This window comes from Tripterygium wilfordii, chromosome 6 (genome assembly GCF_013401445.1).
Source record: "Tripterygium wilfordii isolate XIE 37 chromosome 6, ASM1340144v1, whole genome shotgun sequence".
NCBI lineage: Eukaryota > Viridiplantae > Streptophyta > Magnoliopsida > Celastrales > Celastraceae > Tripterygium > Tripterygium wilfordii.
The window spans coordinates 10716904-10734117 of NC_052237.1; the positions used below are offsets into that span (position 1 = coordinate 10716904).

The following is a 17214-nucleotide window of genomic DNA, read 5'->3' on the forward strand; positions in this document are numbered from 1 at the left end:
GGGTCATCAAAATGAGTCACCTTGCGCTAAGTTCCTTGGGCCATTGCTCGAATTTTGGATTTTGGTTTCTTTTTGCTAGTAGGATTTCATTTGAATTTTTTGGGCACGATACATTCCCTTCTCCAATTGATGTGGTTTTTGGCTATCTTATTGTTGTTGGGTTGGTTTATCTCTGTTAAATTGGTTATTATTTTTGTGCCATAAAAAAATCGGTTCTTTTTTTTTTAAATGTATTTTTGTCTCTTACTTTCTTTTGACTCATTTCTTTTCAAATCGAACAAAAATCAATATTTCAAATTGTTTTTTCCGTTTTCATACATCCACAACAAATCAATAAAACATCCAAACATTCTACAATATATTCAGATTTGAGATTCAAATTAAAAGAGAAATTGAAGATAGAGTCATATCTTGAAGAAAAAGAGAAATAATTATAATTGGATCTTGAAGAGGGAGAGAGAGGTAAAATAATATATGTTACCATATATATGCTATTGTCAAATGTTAAAATTGTAAAGGGATCTAAAATAGAAAATAATTATTGCTGATTAGAGATATGATTAATTATAAAAGAAAGGTATTTGATTAGGTAATATACAGAAATCCAGAGCAACTTCCAACGGCTCGCCGGCCGCCCCTCTGTACCATGTTCTCTTTTATTTCCTCTCTCTCACTCTCTCTACTGCGAAACACCGTGAAGGCGTGAACCCCTTCTCCGATTCAAATTCCGGCTGCAACTTTCTGTGGCGGCCATCACCAACGACCCACACGGCCATCTCTGGCTCTATATTCTCCCAATTCGAGACCCATTTGCAGCCCAGCGGGTTAGTCATGCTAGTAGCTTCTCTCTGTTTTGGTTTACTTGAAATCATAGACCCTTTGTCTAATCCATACTTTCATAGTCTCTATGTTCTAGTGGAATATTGAAAATTCTGCAACTTTGTTTCCCTAGCTAGCCTTTTGAATAAACAGTGAGTTTCTTAGCTGATGAATAAAAAGACTTGTAAGTTGGTCTGTGCTTTTATTACTTGTGAACCGCAACATATATTAGTAGAGGCACTGAGACACATTTTTTTTTTATATCCAAATCCAGCTGCTTCCTAAAGGCTAGTTTTAGCTCTGCAACTTATTTTCAATATTTACAAGCATAAAACGGGCTTTTGGAAGCAAAATACCGAGCATGTACCTTTAATCTTTATATTGTAAGACTTGTATGGCCGCGGATTTGTATGCCCGAATTGGTTTGAACCTAGTGGAATCAGAGGGTATGAGCTTTGAATAGGGTTAATAAAAGTTTTTATTCAATCTGTTGAAGAGAGAAGGTTAGGGTTATTGAAAGCTCTTCTCTTCAATCCCTTGCAGAGCAAAGGAATAAGAGTTTTTGGAGGTTCCTAGCTCTTTGCTTTGCTGCGGTGGCTGTTGGGACTGAAAAGTTGAAAGTTGATGCAGTTCTCTTGAACCCTTGGAGAGGGTGGCTGGTAGAGTTCCTAAAAACTCTCTTCAATCCCTTGAAGAGAGAGATTTTTTGGAGTTTTTGTTCCATCTCTTTGAATGAAAAATGAGAGAACTTTGTGGTTCCCTCCAATCCAATTGGAGAGGGTGACGGCTAGGGTTGCCAAAGGAGACCTCCTCCATATTATGGAATGTGGCCTTTTTAGTCTTTTCATGCGTGAAATTTTTATGGTGTTGGTCCGTTGTAGTCCCTGTCTGCATTGTCAAGTTTTTATGCTTGTGTTGGCAGGCGTTTTGTTGGCTTAAAGGATTAGGGATGTATCACTCGGCAATGTGAAGCAAACTTTATTTCCTTCGCTTTGTCTTTATACGGATGTAACCCAACTTTGGACCGCTTGGAATTGGATATTCACAAATACTTTCAATTTTAGTTATCCAACTTATGCCATGCCTAATCTATTACACAACTTGTGCTCTACCTGTAACAAGAAAATATTTCACAACATGCAAAAATGAATGTTCAAAATGCATATTTGAAATTAGGATCTAACAACACTAATTTGAGCGCATAAAAGGTGTACTAAAACATCAAAGTGGATGAAGTAAATTAAACTGCCCTGAACAAAAATTGGGTCTTCCACAATCAACATAAATACATGGCACTCAAATGAATGCTTCAAAACTATTTACCATTTGAGGGTTTAGGTAGGGAAGAGAGGAGAAGGTGTAGCAGCGATGAAGGTAGTGGCGTTAGTTAGCGGCGGCAAGGATAGCTGCTATGCTATGATGAAATGCATCCAATACGGCCACCAGGTTTCTCTCTTCTTTCAAACTTTCTTCTTCAATTTCGCAGGTTTCTCTCTCTCTATGTACTTGTGATTTTGGTTTTGTATTTTAAAGATTGTAGCATTGGCGAACTTGATGCCGGCCGATGATTCAGTGGATGAGTTAGATAGCTACATGTATCAAACTGTATGTCTCTCTCTGGTTTTTCTTATTAACTTCACAGTAAAGTCTATCAAATTCATTTGCCGCTTTTAACAAGGTTTTTCTACCTTGACTAGATTGTTTTAAACTTGGTTCTTTCGCTATATTCTGCTCTGAAAGAAGTTTCCTTGTGTATAAATTCTTAGCCTGCTCAACCTATAACAGTATTTTGAATGTTTACAACTGCTCTTTTGGCCACTTTTTTTTTTGTTTATTGAAACTAAATTAGAATAGGTGATTCACATATTACTTTCTTGTATTTGTAACTTTTGCCTCAGGTTGGGCACCAAATCGTTGTTGGTTATGCAGAATGCATGGGAGTGCCATTGTTCAGAAGGCGAATACAAGGATCTGCTAGGCAAGCACTCTTAAGCAATAACTTTTTTGGTGAAACCAGTGGCCCTAATTTGGGGATGCTATATTTGTTCTTTTTTTGTCACTGCATTGAGATTCGAGAAATCTATCGTAACTTTTTATGGAGAATTCCACCTCTTTATTTATAGTTATGCTTTCCTAATTAATCTCATAATAGCTATGTGATAGGTAGACATTTAGGTCAGTCTTTTCTTTCGTGAATTTGAACTACTTTGCACTTGACAAAAAATCTCAAATTAAACTTCACACAAGATATGGCAGGTTTCTTTTCTTTTAAATTTGCTGTTAGTTGAAACCTACTGTCTAGCCTCTAAAATGAAATTTACTTTATGCATGATTCCACTTTCCTCTATTTTTCCATATATATATACATATAATGTTTTCATAATGACACTTTTCCACCATCTTTTATGGTGTATTATATAGGCATCAAAAGCTTAACTATAAAATGACTTGTGGGGATGAGGTCGAAGATATGGTTATTTTGTTAAATGAAGTTAAAAGACAGATACCTTCCGTCACTGCTGTATCTTCTGGAGCTATTGCATCTGACTATCAGAGACTAAGAGTGGAAAGTGTTTGCTCAAGATTAGGTCTTGTTTCACTGGCATATTTGTGGAAACAAGACCAGTCTTTGCTCCTTGGGGAAATGGTATAATTGCACTGAATTATCATGACTTGCATCCAGTTAATATTCGGATATTTTTCTCATGGATTTTCTTTTTTACTTCTTCTTGGTGTGACAATCAGATAACTAGTGGCATTCTGGCTATCACAGTGAAGGTATAGATTGACAAACTGATTGGTAGCTCATTTTGTTCTTTTTTCTTCATTTTTTTTTTTGTGTGTGTGTGTGTTTGGTTTCTTACCTTCTCTTTTCTCAATATGCTTTTGTTAAATGCAGTTCATTCATAATTGCTATATGCTTGCTAGTCTAATCTAATGAAAGAATTTGAATATTATAAGTGCTGCAGTTATTTCTTTCACAATCACTATGTGTCTATCAAATAGTCACTAGTTATGTTTTTAATGGCTTCTCATCATTCCTATCAAATTTAGTTAACAAAAATTCCCAATTGTTTATTAATCTTCCATGGCCTTGTAATTCCTGTCACATCCCCAGAACTCCCGAGAAAATGTTAATGTAATTCTTTACTTGTTTGAAAATCTAAGGCTTCTGAACATTCGCAACGAATCATCATTTACTTTGCATGGAGTTTCTCAGTATTTGACAATTAGCTCACTTTATTTAGCCACAGGTTGAGATTTAACCATTTTATAAAGATTGTAGTATTTCAGAAGCTAACCAATTTAGCATTTGTTCAAATGAGAAACCAATTTAAGTGTTACCCTAATTTCGAACCTTTTACTCCACCTGTGACTTGTCATTTTTTGTTGATAAGGGGATTTTGGCAGGGTGAACCTTGGCGCTGTATAGAGTTGCTTCATGGCAATCTAGATTTCACTGTTCAAACCATGGAAACCACCTCTTCTGCAATGTGGGGGTAAGGCAATGCACATGAGCACATCTACCCTTCTAGGACCCTGCTACCTCTGCAGGAGCCCCACATTGTGTACTAGCTCCTCTTTTTTTTTTTTTTGGCAAATGAAATCTTGATCATGTGCTCACACTTCGACGGGTTTAGATTTTACCTTCTTTACTTGGGTTTCATGCCTGATATATTATATAATGCCCTAAGCTGACATTTATCCACGCGTAATACTTTCACATGAGAAATTAGTATGTCATTTGTGATAGCATGCTCTTTCCTGAATATTTTTTGAATGCATGCCGTAGCTTGCATACATATTTTGTGGAACATCATTTCATGCCAAGTAATTGAAATATAAATTTAATTACTTTTTAAATGTCACAGGTGGCAGCCATGGGGTTGAACCCTGCAAAGCACTTGGGCAAAGAGATAGCTTTCTTAAGTCCTTATCTGCATAAGTTGAAAGAGTACACTGCAACTTTTTTCCCCTTTGTTTAAATGCAGTTATTACAATTTTCAAGGGTACCTTATGCAATTTATTCATTTTTTAAACCTTTTATTAGGTTATATGGGATAAATGTATGCGGGGAAGGGGGAGAGTATGAAACATTGACACTTGATTGCCCACTCTTCAAAGTAAGTTTGTGACATTTTCTTATTGAATAAACTAATTGTTCTCGATTCTCTTGCATTTCGTAATTCTTGAATTTTCAAAGTTCTTTGTTTGTTTGGTGAGAGAGAGAGTCCTTACTGCTCGCATCTCATAGTGATAAGATTGTCCTTCGAGATCCCGGTGTCTTGGTTGTCAGGCGTCAGCCATGCAAACAACAATCTCATGATACAAGAGTAGGACCGCTTATATTTGCCTTAGTGTCCCCACAGTGGCCTGACCCTTGTACGTTGGGTTGGGTTTGACTTCGAGGGTGAGCCTTGAGAATGGTCTAGTAGCTTCATTGTAACCCAGGCATCAAAAGTCCATACTACAGAAACAATTTCTTCGTTGAATGGGGAATGACTGCATACACCCATCTCTCCAGAAACGAACAGTAGTCCTCTACACTAGTGCCCTTTGTTTTTTGCAACCGCAATAGGTATATGCGGTGAGATTGACTGAGTATGTTACTTATCTATTTGGACATGAGCCCGTATCCTTGTTGGCAGAGGCAAGGATTGTCCATAACTGTACAAGGTGCAAGGTTCAAGTCTCACTTTTCTCATTTTTAATAAAATTAATACTCTTTCATCATTTTTTTTATTTATCTTAATTTAGTAAATTTTATGTTGGAGTAATAACCTTTTTTTTTTTTCTATTGACATCTGATCTGCTAAACAAATTGTGCTTCACTGTAGCTTGTTATGCTCACAATGCTGCACTCTGAAGGTTTTAGATCTTGTGTTCAGAAAAAATAAAAAGAAAAGAAAAAGGCTCTTTTTTTTTCCTTCTGTTCCAGTCCTCTTATTCTTATTGCATTTGTAATTTTCAGAATGCACGAATCGTGCTTGATAAATTTGAAACTGTTCTGCACTCTTCGGATTCCATAGCCCCAGTTGGGATCCTTCATCCCTTGGAATTTCACTTGGAAAAGAAGGAGTCTGATTTATTGCATGTTGATGATGGAACTGATGGTATTTGTTACCAGAAGAATGGTTATCTGTTTGAAGTGCAAGGACACTGCCCACCAAGATCTATAGCATACAGCCAGACTATTGTTGAAAATACTCATTTAATTGATGAAAAGAGTGATGATCTTCTCATATCTAAAGCAAAAAATAATAACACATTTTCTATCTGTTGCTGGTTGCAAGACTTTTGCAGAGCTTCAGCAGGTAAACAGTGAAAGGATGGAAATTTCGATTTATCATTCCGAATAACCTTGACTGGCAGCAATTTGCTTTCAGCTGAATGAAATATTACTTCTTTCTAAAAAAAGGTTCTGGGTTGTGTCTGTTGGCAGGCTTGGAAGACGATCTACAGATTGTTCTAAAGAAAATTGAATCACAACTTATGGCACATGATTTTGGTTGGGAGCATGTCCTATATATTCATCTCTATATTGCTGATATGACTGAGTTTACTTTGGCAAATGAGATGTATGTGAAATTTATTACACAAGAGAAGTGTCCTATTGGTGTCCCATCTCGAAGTTGTATTGCGCTTCCTCTCCTGGAAGCAGGTTTGGGAAGGGCATATATTGAAGTTCTGGTGGCAAATGATCAAAGCAAAAGTGTGTTGCATGTGCAAAGTATCTCTTCTTGGACACCTAGTTGTATTGGACCATATAGCCAGGTGGCTTCTTTGCTTCTACATATATATCTTGTATTTGGGTTTAATTGTAGCATTTTCATTTCTGCACTATACTTCTTTCTTAAAGAATATTCAATGAAATAAATTGTAGAAGTGGTACGATAACTTTTGAATTTCAAATGGTACTTTTGATACTAATTTTAGACGAATATATGTTTTTCCTGTAGTTTTTTACCCTTAAGCCTGCACCTCATCGTCATTTAATGACTCCTCACCTTATAAATGGCACTCTTAGTGTCATCAGGGCATAATGTAATGCCAGAGCCATCTCATGTGTTGGGAGGAGTTGACTTTATCAAAGATTAACCTTTCGTATTCTTTATGGTCACAAACAAATCTCATGGTAGTCCTTTGGGTTGATAATTAGTTTCGGGTTCTATTGGTATGTGTTCACATAATTTTTTATTTTTTAAAAAACAAATAGTGTTGAGTTACTGTAGCATGACTTACAGTTGTATTACTGTTCATGTCTTTGCTCAAGTACTGTCTCCAGATATCAGTGAACAGATTAGAGTTACCTCGTGTTTTTCAAACGTCTTAGACAGGGTTTTAATCAGAGATTATGTTTTTTCCATTTTTAAGGGTTATATCTTGTGTTCTGATTCTATAAAAAGAGTTGCAATTCTTGTTATGAGTTAAATGGCGTATTATTGACCAATAAAGTTCTGTCTGAGGAATGTAACTGACTTGCTTTCTCTTCTTTCTCTTATCTTTCTCCAATCAATCTTAAAGTTATTCTTAATCTACTTTAACTTTAGTAATTATTTTCATGCTTCAAATCCTAACTCAATGTTGAAGCACACAAGGAATTTTCCTGGTCCAACACTATCCATTGCAAGTACTATTTTCTTGATATGAGAGATTAATGTTCTTTTTTTGTTAATCCATGTACCATGAAACAGCCTCTCCAATTCTCCATATGTTATGTACGGGTAAGGTATGCTTGCATCTTGTCTATCCACGCCCCCACCCACTTTGGAAACCTTGTGCACGGGTGCTGTTTACCATCTACACCATGGAAGATCTGAAGTTTTATTTGTCAGAATAGGCTGCATAATTCACATGGCTGGGATTAATTTTGAGCAAGATGGTTATCTTTGTGAATAGTTCTTCTTTCTGTTGTTTGCCCTGTGGTTCCTTAAATAAATCTTTTTTCCCACTAAAAAAGAAAGAGAATTTGTTAAGACTTAAATTTTTTATTGTAGTTACATGACCATCACATTACCCGAGCCTATTTCGTTAATTTTTAATATTTTCTAATTATTTATTTTCAGGCAACATTGCACAAGGGGATACTTTATATGGCTGGGCAGTTGGGGCTTGACCCTCCAACAATGACTCTCTGTAATGGCGGCCCCTTTGCTGAGCTGGAGCAGGCACTCAAAAACAGTGATGCAGTGGCAAAATGCTTTAACTGTTCCATATTTACCTCTACAATTCTGCTAGTAATTTATTATTCATCTCATATCCCATCATCAGAAAGAGCCAAAATTCAGGATCGGCAGGAGTCTTTCTGCAAGCAAATGAAAGCATTTCAAACAGAAAAAGGAAGCACATTGAAATCGCCTGATCCCGTGTTTCTATATGTACTAGTGCCTGATTTGCCCAAAGGGTAAGTATTGTTTGTCCCTGGTGTTGGGCTTTTCTGTATTGTACTGATTGCAGCAAAAGTTCATGGACCTTATAATGTTCATGTTATTTCTTTTTAGCTCTGGAAATCCTTCGGCATGCATATAAAGTGTGAGAATGCCTTTCATTGTCTTTGAATAGATTAGAGCTTCACTAAAGTGCGATTGATCTGTTATTTGTAAGATGATCTCGGAAAATACTTGAAAAGTATTATTGTCCTCATGAGTAATGAACGTATTTTATAGCCTGTTGAAAAGAAAAATGTAGCTAAAAGTGGTAATAAAATTCCTTTTGGTAAGTGGGAACATGCAGTGAAAGGCAACCAGTATTTGTGTTATTAATTTTATTGTGAGAATTTTAATATGTTTGGAAATGGAGGTGGCCTGATGCAGACAATGACGTGATCGCAATGGTACACTCAAAGATAAAAGTAAGTTGGACTCATGGTTTACTTGGACATGTATAGCCTTGACAGAATTTGTAGAAATCAATTTTTAGACTCAATCAGTGTAAGTTTTGTTTTAAGTTTTTTTATATCTCGTTTTCCTTAGCATTCCAAATTTCTTGAAGAATTGCATATTATTGCTCTTTTCTCTTACACTTCAAATTAAAATTTTGCTTAATTCAATTTAGTCATATATCATGTGAGATACACTCTACGTTGCTTTTCACTAGGCCAGCCCGCTAGGAGCTCAAGCCGGTGCCTTGACAACCTGTCGATAATCAACTGGAGATGCCAAGAACTCTCCTTTTGCCATTTTTGCATCTAGATTTTGGTTGTAAATTTTTTTTTGTGGTATAGACATGCCTTACACCATTTTTGCATCTAGATTTTGGTCAGTGAATCTTCTTTTTGGTGGTATATACCTGCATGCACATGAGCTTGACTTATGACTTATTGCGTCTCTTGGATATTGCAGAGCACTGGTAGAAGTAAAGCCTGTTCTTTATATCGCAGAAGATGTGGAAACTGCAAGTGTAACTACGGAAGACCTATGTTTGACATCCAATTGTTGGGGCTTTCAGCATGCACGATGGCATGATTCTTGTATTAAAAAATGCATTGTCCATGGAAATTTCTGTGCAATTGTTATGTGCATCACCAATGAAGTTGCTGTGAAGATAAGTTCTGGGTCTCTGGGTGTTGAGCAGAATGATAGGGGTGCTCAAAATCATGGCATGGAGGGGCAAATGAAAATAGTTTCAAGATTTTGTGTTTATCTTCTAGATAAAGTTCTCGTGGAAAATGGTTTTTCTTGGGAAGACACAATGGTCAGTTCACGGGCACAATCCTTTCTTCCTTTAATAATTAATGTTTGATTTGTTTATTACGTGCAGTTACAATCATTGAAACCTTAATGACACAGTACTGCTGTGCCTAATTTGCTATGATATTACATAATTTAAGCTGTTTGGAATGATAAATTAAGAAGGAAATGCTTTATAAGCGTTGTACTACCACTACTATTACTAATTACTACTACTACTACTACTACTATTGTTATTATTATTATATCTTTCCTACTTTGGATGGTCATTAATTTTATATCAACTTGAAGCCGTTTTAATGATTGTTTTGAATAGCTTCTTTGATTTCAACCCTGTCAAAGAATCACGTTTAGCAACTACTAGATGCCTGGTTGTACATTCATAAATCTTATCAATTGTAGTCAGAATTTTATTTGTAGTCAAGAATTTTGTAAAATTGAAGTTCAGATTGTTTACAGGCTGTTGTCGCAGTTTAATATAGCAGTCAATTTCACGATTAGACTTGGAATTTGTCCCAACCAATTGCATTTAGGACTATATGAGAGCTGATTTGGTGGTGGGTGGGCGAAGGAAGGGAGGGGGTACCATGGTTTGGGAACCTTGATTGGATTTCTGGCACATTCATTATTGCTGCTTATTGCTTTATGTATTGGTAGATGAGTTTTTCCATTACAGGGATGGGTTTTATTCTAAACATAGACCTTAGGAACTTTAGGATATTTACCTATAGCTGTCCTGTATATGCACTCTCTTTGTTGGTCGAAGCATCAGGTTGGCTTTTTACTGACGATCATCTCATTATATGCATCACTGCTTCTGTTATCCTCATATTTTTATCATTTTTATTTTCATTAATTCTAGTCTCACTCCCTTCAGTTTTTTTTTTTTTTTTTTTTTTGTGTTATGTTTTTAATTTTGTAGAATTTGAGGATATACTACCCAGCAAACCTTGACGTGATGCTGAAGACTCTGTCACTCATGTTTGCGGAGGCATTTAAAGAGCTTTCTGAAATGGGCAGATTTGTTCTCACTGGTGTGGAACCCATCTTTAATCTTGTTCCTGTGTTAGGCGCTGGTAGATCTGCTGAAACCATGGATAATAGGATCACCTGTGAATTATTTGCTCAGAAGTCGTGAGCTTGTGTCGAATCATTGGGGTATGGATGCCTCTAGTAAAGGTAAATGAATACGCCAAATTGGCGGGTTATTATGCTTTAATCAACACTATTTAAATTCCGGTGTCCGGAGCTAAATTATGATCCTGCCATATATGTTGTACCATGTCCCAGGGCATGTGTCTTAAGTAAATTGATTCCCTAGTTAATCTTGAAGCTGAGATAGTGGGTTTGTATGTGAGAAATAAGATACCAGGAGGAAACTGAAAATGCTGAACTTTGTGAAATTATGATTTTTGGGATGATAAAATTTTTATCAAGATTGGAGCATTCTTGTAAATTTAGATTTCTCTTGCTAAGTTATCTTTTATGCGGAATCCGAAAGTTGAAATATATACACTAATCTCATTACAGGCCTCCCTCATCTGAAATTTTTACTATGGTTTTATGAACTGCCTTGACACTTTTAACTATTAGCATGCATCTCATTGGCTTTGCCTAGTTCGTGATTTAGGTCCGTTTGGTAGAGTTTATTTTATTTTTGTTTTCAACGTAAAAGCTTATAAACCATAGAAAATAAGCTGTTTGGTATAGACTTTATTGCAGACCAACTGTTATTTGCTCCGAATATTCATTTGTTCTTGTAAATATATTGATGTAGGGTTTATTCCACTGTAAATAAGCCTACAGAACAGAACAATTATTGATGTTTTTCTTGTAAATATATCGTTTCGAATAAATGTACACCATAAACATTTTAGATGTTGATAATTTGTTTCAATCAACATTCGTTTTATGTACAAAAAAGACCCATATACAAGCACAAGACGTGTTTGCTAATTAAAAATAAACAATTCTCGTGCATCAAACTCCACAGATAGGCGGGGTCGAGTGCAGAAAGGATATTTGCTAACCTTACCTACATCATATGTGGAGATGATGTTTTCAAGAATTGCACGCACATGTAACTTTTAGTTGTATTCCTGCAACTCTGCCAAAGATAAATATTAGAATAGCCTACCAAAACCGATCCTTGTTAACACTCAAGTAACCGGCCATTACTTTTCCTCCTGTGTTCCTCATGCCATCTATAAGAAAACACCAAGTAGAACCCAATGCCCCGATGAAAAAATCGGATTCCACTGCCATCAGAAAATTAACAAGGGGATAATTTGTGCTGGTTTTCCTTCCAAGGCTCGTCTCGTACACAGCCATTGTCACGTTCCTGACTTGTCGTGTCACGTTTGTGTAGTAGAAGTTCCAATGGGTGTAACGTATTGATTTATCGATAACTTCCTATATAAAAAATGATTAATTCATCTAAGACAAATGCATGAGATGATAAACAGAGATAAACAAGACACTATATGAAGTATGCTGACCTGCATTTCAGTAGAGAGCCAAACGCTATTCAGATTCGGAAAGCGCTTCCTCATGCGTTCAGCAAGCTGCATGTATTCCTCAAATTCAACCACCTTCATCTCACACGCCTTGTCTCCCATTCTTACGTGCACACTAAGCAATGGCCTTGGTATCCATGGCCCGTGATTTGACCATACATACTTTTCAATATCTGACACGGGCTTCCTTGTGGCCTCCTATCAAAGTAGAGGTCCTATGAGAAAATGTAAGATCCACCTCACGACAACTATGGAAATAACTGACATGGATAGAAATCTGGTTTCGAATATTATGCATAAACGAGTGTTGTGTTCATATTGACAAACCTTTGGCCAGTCCCTATCAAGACTAGTGAGAACCATTTTCGCAGCTTCCTTTCCAAATGCAGCGTGGCGAGCAACATTTAACAAGCCACATGTATACTCAGTTTTAAATCTCATTAAGTAGCGTATTGCCTGACAAAATGGAAAAGATGCTTTTTTTATACATGGGCAAGAAAAAGTGCAAGTCCCATACAAGCTTCACTGAATTACTTATGTAAGCATTTATAACAAAAATGAGTTTTACGAAGAATAAACACTACTTATAAGACAATTGAAAAATGAAGTTATCTCTGCTTTCTAGATGAAAGACAAGTCGTACCTGCGCTCTCCACCATCTTCGATCCATTTTACGGTGATAAGCAACCAAACTACCATTTATTTCTGTTGTTGGCTGCAAGTAACTCCAGGGGTCACCCCAAACCCTGAATTATATAAATTGATATAAACTACTTCAGAACTGAAATGTTGATGAACTCAATTCGTAAACTATGTAGAGATTACTGCAATTGCTTGCCTAGGACTATGGCCAGCCCAAATTTCCTTTGAAGTATAGTTGTCTTTTCCAGTTATGATACCCTTTTCCCATGCTTCTTTACTGCCCATTAGCTCAATTGCATGATCTCGGCACTCTTGAGAAGTTTCTGGGAAGAAGTAACAAGACCAACTGGAACGGGAAGAACCTATAAAAAAAAAGCATACTGTAGTTAGCAGTAACAATAGCCAAGTTAAGTCTGAAATAATCATTTCTAAACGGGGCCCCCTTAACTTGCATTTAGGACAGGAAAAACGAAATTTTTAGTATCATATTGATAGACAAGTTAACTAATAGCAGTGAATTAGCTAAAAGTAGTCTGTAAAAATAATAAAGCAGATTATCCATGATAATCCCGTATAAAAGCACAACGTATTTTTCAGTAATGATATCCAAAAAAGTGTTGTCCTCACAAAGGACCTAAGCTTGCATCTAGGCCAGAACAAATGAATTTATTGGTATCATAGTGATTATAAATGACAAAATGAAGTGGCGCATTAGCTACAACTAGTCGTTAACTCCTTAAAATGTTAAGAATCTATACAAAAAGGCTGGTATGCATCAAAAATGATGGTCAAATGAAATCTGAAAACAGCCACTACCCACAGACGCCATAACTTGCTTGTAGACCAGAGCAAATGACGTTTTAGCATCATAAGTGATAGAGATGTTAACTTGTTGTGGCAAATTAGCTACTACTAATTGGTTACCATCTAAAATCTTGAATAAAGTTGATAAGCACTGACTGCGCGATTTTAACCATACAATCAAAGATTAGACAGTCTCCAAAAAGTAAACGGTTAATTTAGTGTGCAAGTTCATTCAATATAACCAACTTTTGAAGAACAAGTTTTCTTGAATAGAGCATGTACAAGTCACACTGAATTCCTAGATGAAGCCTTTTCACGGGTAAACCGTGATAACAGCTGTTTTTCTGACACAAAGTCATAGGCCGACAAGGGAACAACAGTTACAAAATAAAGTCCAAGAGAGATCAATTCAATATTAGATGAAAGAAAATTATTAGTTTCCATACCCTTACAACCATCATGGTCAGCCCGATTGTAGTAGTTGGTAACAAGTACCCTCTTTTCATTAATTGCAATAGCAAGAAGCCCACACATTCCAGCAAGCTGTGCACCAATCCCAAATCCAGGCAATCTCTCCCAGTCAGCAACTAGGAATTTTACGTTAGGATCCCTGCAGTTTAATGGATGCTGATGAATCCATATGTCACGCTGCGCTTTCCTTGTAAAGGGATAATTGTCTTCATCTGATCCAGTGATCTGCAAAAGCTTATGGATTAGTAAGGAAAAGACATTGAAATGATTAATGTATGGAGAATATTTCAAGTGTTTTCCAAACCAGACAGATCATTCCCAATAGGCCAATATAATATTAGAAATCTGATAGCAGATGAATCACAAAGTTAAAAACAGTACTTCAGTTCCAAGGGAATTTGTAGTAGCATACAAGAAACTGCTTCCTGTTTATAGTTCTAGAAACATAGACAAAGCATGTTAAAACAATCAGATGTCAAGTCACATTGCAGATATTTATTGACCAACCACCAGTCTCTTAGCAATGGACTACAGGAACCAATTTTCCAATTTACAATGGAAGTAGTGACATCAGTCCAGCACCCATGTAGAAGTCGACTATGAAATGATTGGACAGAATCGGTGTGCATAATGCTGGTAATTATGACAAGACCAAGTGATCGCAAAAGGCAACATTTGCTGATATCTCATGGTTTGAGCAAATACATGAATTAATTTCCACGACCATGCAATAGGAAAAGTAAGCACAAGGAGCACAATTAGTCCAAGTGGTCAAGTTCCTCACTACCCTGCGTTAGGGCAATGGTTAGAATCCCCATCCCCATTGAAAAACAAACATGTATATGCCAGATACTGTAGTTAATGTGTATTCTAATATGCTTACCATACGGTTTCTAACTTGATGCATCATTATTGGATTGTATAAACTTAAAAACGTACCCATGGAGGATAGGCACTTTCTGAAATAGCTTGCTGCCTAAAATAACTCAATGGCTTGTTGGCTGCAGATGCTGGATGCAAGTTTAACAATCTCTTCCAGTTTGTCCAAGGAGGGAAACTCGCATTGTCAGCATACCGATTGAGATGTCCATTTATCTGAGCGCTCAATTTGCAGTTCTCCAAATGAGGAGCATTTGGCAGAATGGATTTGCTCAGTCCAACACTTTGCAAGAACTTGCTTTCTTCATCTGCAGATTCAGGTAGCAATTCACTCCAAGCAGAGTGTAACAATGAAATTTTCTCATCATCAGTCCCACTGTTACTCATGCGCAATTCAGCCCATCTCTCCGTTTGTTTTACTTGAAGTTTGCAGTCTGTAGTCATAAAAACATCTCCAGTTAAATGCAATAAAATACTCTTTGGCATAATGCCAAAGCATTAGCATTATAGTTAGCCAAAATCTTTTCTTTCTTATCCAACAATTTCTCCCAATTTTAACAAAATCTAGACAACAGCGACAGAGTTTTAACTTCAAAGTTCCTCAAAGTTATAGAGTGGTCTTTCATGCCTTTTTTAAGGAGAAATCAACAGTTCATGTGAATTCAAGAGAAGTCAGTGAGTTGCAGGAGCAGAAAACCAGCCAAAAGTCCATCATATGCATAAAATGAGAAGCAATCACACATGGGTATGGGCAGAGTTTTGAAGTCAGAAAGGTCTTCCATGCTTATTGTTCAAAGAGAACATTAGCCACTTCATGTGTAAAACAGTGATCAGGGAGTTGCAGGAACAGGAAACCAGTCAAAAATTCATCAATAAGCATAACATCAGAAGAAATCACAAATGGGTATGTTACAGTTCCACATGTATGAGAGAAGCATCAACAATAAACAGGAGTAAGATTAATTTACCCAAATTTTCTAAAGTTGGAGTAGAATTGGCCACTGAAACAACTGATAATGAAATAGGGCCAAACCCAAAAGAGCCCATGGAAGTGAGAGCAGCCAGAAAGAAATAGGTGAGGCAGACTCCAGAGAGAAAACCCACCACACAAATTTGGCATTGAAATGAGCTACCCATTTGCAGAGCCTTCTGTGAAACAACTCTCTCCAGAGACTTGTGATGATTCAGTGGCTCCATTTTTCTTCCCAAAATTGGTGAGATTTCTCCCTTCTTGAAGAAAAAAAAGAAAAGAAAAACCCAACTAACCTACCAACAACAACATCTCCCCAATAATTTCCTCATTCAGCCCACAAGAGACTTGTGATTTGAAGTTACTTTCAAGTGTCCACTACTGTGCTGTGCATTTCTATCTGGTTGGCTGGGATTTTTTTAATGCTCCACTTTTCTTAAGAAGAGAAACCCATTTAGAATTACAAAAAATACAATCTTTATAAATTAACAAAACAGAACAGCACTGAGAAAATTCAATTTTTTAAAGAACAGACAAAGTAAAGTGAAAAGCAATGTGTGATAAGAGGCAAAGAATCCTTCCCATCCCTTGATTGATGACTGAAGAAGAGAGAGCAGAAAACTAAACAAACCAGCGAGTATTGTGTAATGGGTCCCATTCAAGAGGTTCACTAGAGAGTAGAGACCCGTCACCATCATCAACATTACAGCTGTCTTTTGTTTATCTCTCAACACCTGATTTGTTTTGCGGTAGCGTCTGGAACCGCAACAACTTGGGTGGATAATAATAATAATAATAATAAATCTTTTTATTTTTATATTTGATTTTAATTAATTAAATATTATTATATGTAGGTTCAAAATTCGATTTGAATCAGAAATTATTTTGAATTTTCACCTAAAATTGGTCAATTACTTTACATGTAAATTTTTTTTAGGATAAATGAATGGGGTCCCATACATGACTAAAAAGTGAAAGTGTTCATAGATTTTAGTTATCATCATAAATGGTTTTGCTTTAAGCAAAAGGATTGTGATTATTGAATAATTGTACATTTAATTGATGAATAAGCATTGAAGTTGAGAATGATCATTTTTTTTTTGGGATTTCACACATAATAATGTGTGTGTGTATAAATAATCAATTGGGCCCTATTTATATTGAATAGGTTTTATTAATTGAATTTCTATGAGCCTAGAACATCACATGCAATGCATAGTCTCATGGGTCTTGTCCATGACAACTCTCTACCAACAACCACAAAAATAAAACTATTACTACTAACGGTGGTCCTTCAAAAGTGAAAGCGCCCCGAAGGAGAATTTCTTGTCGTGACTCGAATAAGTTGTGAAAAATAAGCTTCTAACCGAAGCTTATTTTTTGGGCCGATTAAGGTAGCGAGCGGGTTGACAGCTTAAGTGAG

The 17214-nt window shown here is 36.4% G+C and overlaps 2 protein-coding genes across 3 annotated transcripts; one reads left to right on the forward strand and one right to left on the reverse strand.

Moving 5' to 3' along the window:
- The first annotated feature begins 582 nt into the window (after positions 1-582).
- LOC119999948 (diphthine--ammonia ligase) lies at positions 583-10965 on the forward strand. Of its 2 annotated transcripts, none has more exons than XM_038847781.1 (13): positions 583-824; positions 2162-2265; positions 2353-2424; positions 2718-2797; positions 3241-3466; positions 3565-3597; positions 4692-4774; positions 4871-4943; positions 5792-6134; positions 6263-6594; positions 7887-8224; positions 9162-9513; positions 10432-10965. In XM_038847781.1, exons 2-13 carry the CDS (start codon positions 2188-2190, stop codon positions 10645-10647), a joined length of 2226 nt encoding a protein of 741 aa, XP_038703709.1. In that variant the 5' UTR covers positions 583-824; positions 2162-2187; the 3' UTR covers positions 10648-10965. The 2 variants fall into 2 exon arrangements, with proteins under 2 accessions (XP_038703709.1, XP_038703708.1); XM_038847780.1 differs by having other exon boundaries at positions 584-824; positions 2158-2265.
- A 640-nt stretch (positions 10966-11605) lies between these two features.
- LOC119999949 lies at positions 11606-16420 on the reverse strand. Its single transcript, XM_038847782.1, has 8 exons — positions 15790-16420; positions 14882-15255; positions 13918-14167; positions 12864-13029; positions 12669-12771; positions 12353-12481; positions 12008-12223; positions 11606-11921 (listed from the first exon to the last, which is right to left on the reverse strand). Exons 1-8 carry the CDS (start codon positions 16016-16018, stop codon positions 11643-11645), a joined length of 1746 nt encoding a protein of 581 aa, XP_038703710.1. The 5' UTR covers positions 16019-16420; the 3' UTR covers positions 11606-11642.
- Between the last annotated feature and the right edge of the window lie 794 nt (positions 16421-17214).

Excerpts from the sequence above, each read along its gene's own strand:
- LOC119999948 (XM_038847781.1), top strand. The coding sequence starts at position 2,188 with ATGAAGGTAGTGGCGTTAGTTAGCGGCGGCAAGGATAGCTGCTATGCT. Across the intron at positions 3,467-3,564 it reads CTTTGCTCCTTGGGGAAATG|ATAACTAGTGGCATTCTGGC; the intron begins GTATAATTGCAC and ends TGTGACAATCAG. Across the intron at positions 8,225-9,161 it reads GTGCCTGATTTGCCCAAAGG|AGCACTGGTAGAAGTAAAGC; the intron begins GTAAGTATTGTT and ends TGGATATTGCAG.
- LOC119999949 (XM_038847782.1), bottom strand. The coding sequence starts at position 16,018 with ATGGAGCCACTGAATCATCACAAGTCTCTGGAGAGAGTTGTTTCACAG. Across the intron at positions 15,256-15,789 it reads TCCAACTTTAGAAAATTTGG|ACTGCAAACTTCAAGTAAAA; the intron begins GTAAATTAATCT and ends TTATGACTACAG. Across the intron at positions 12,772-12,863 it reads TGGGCTGGCCATAGTCCTAG|GGTTTGGGGTGACCCCTGGA; the intron begins GCAAGCAATTGC and ends TATATAATTCAG.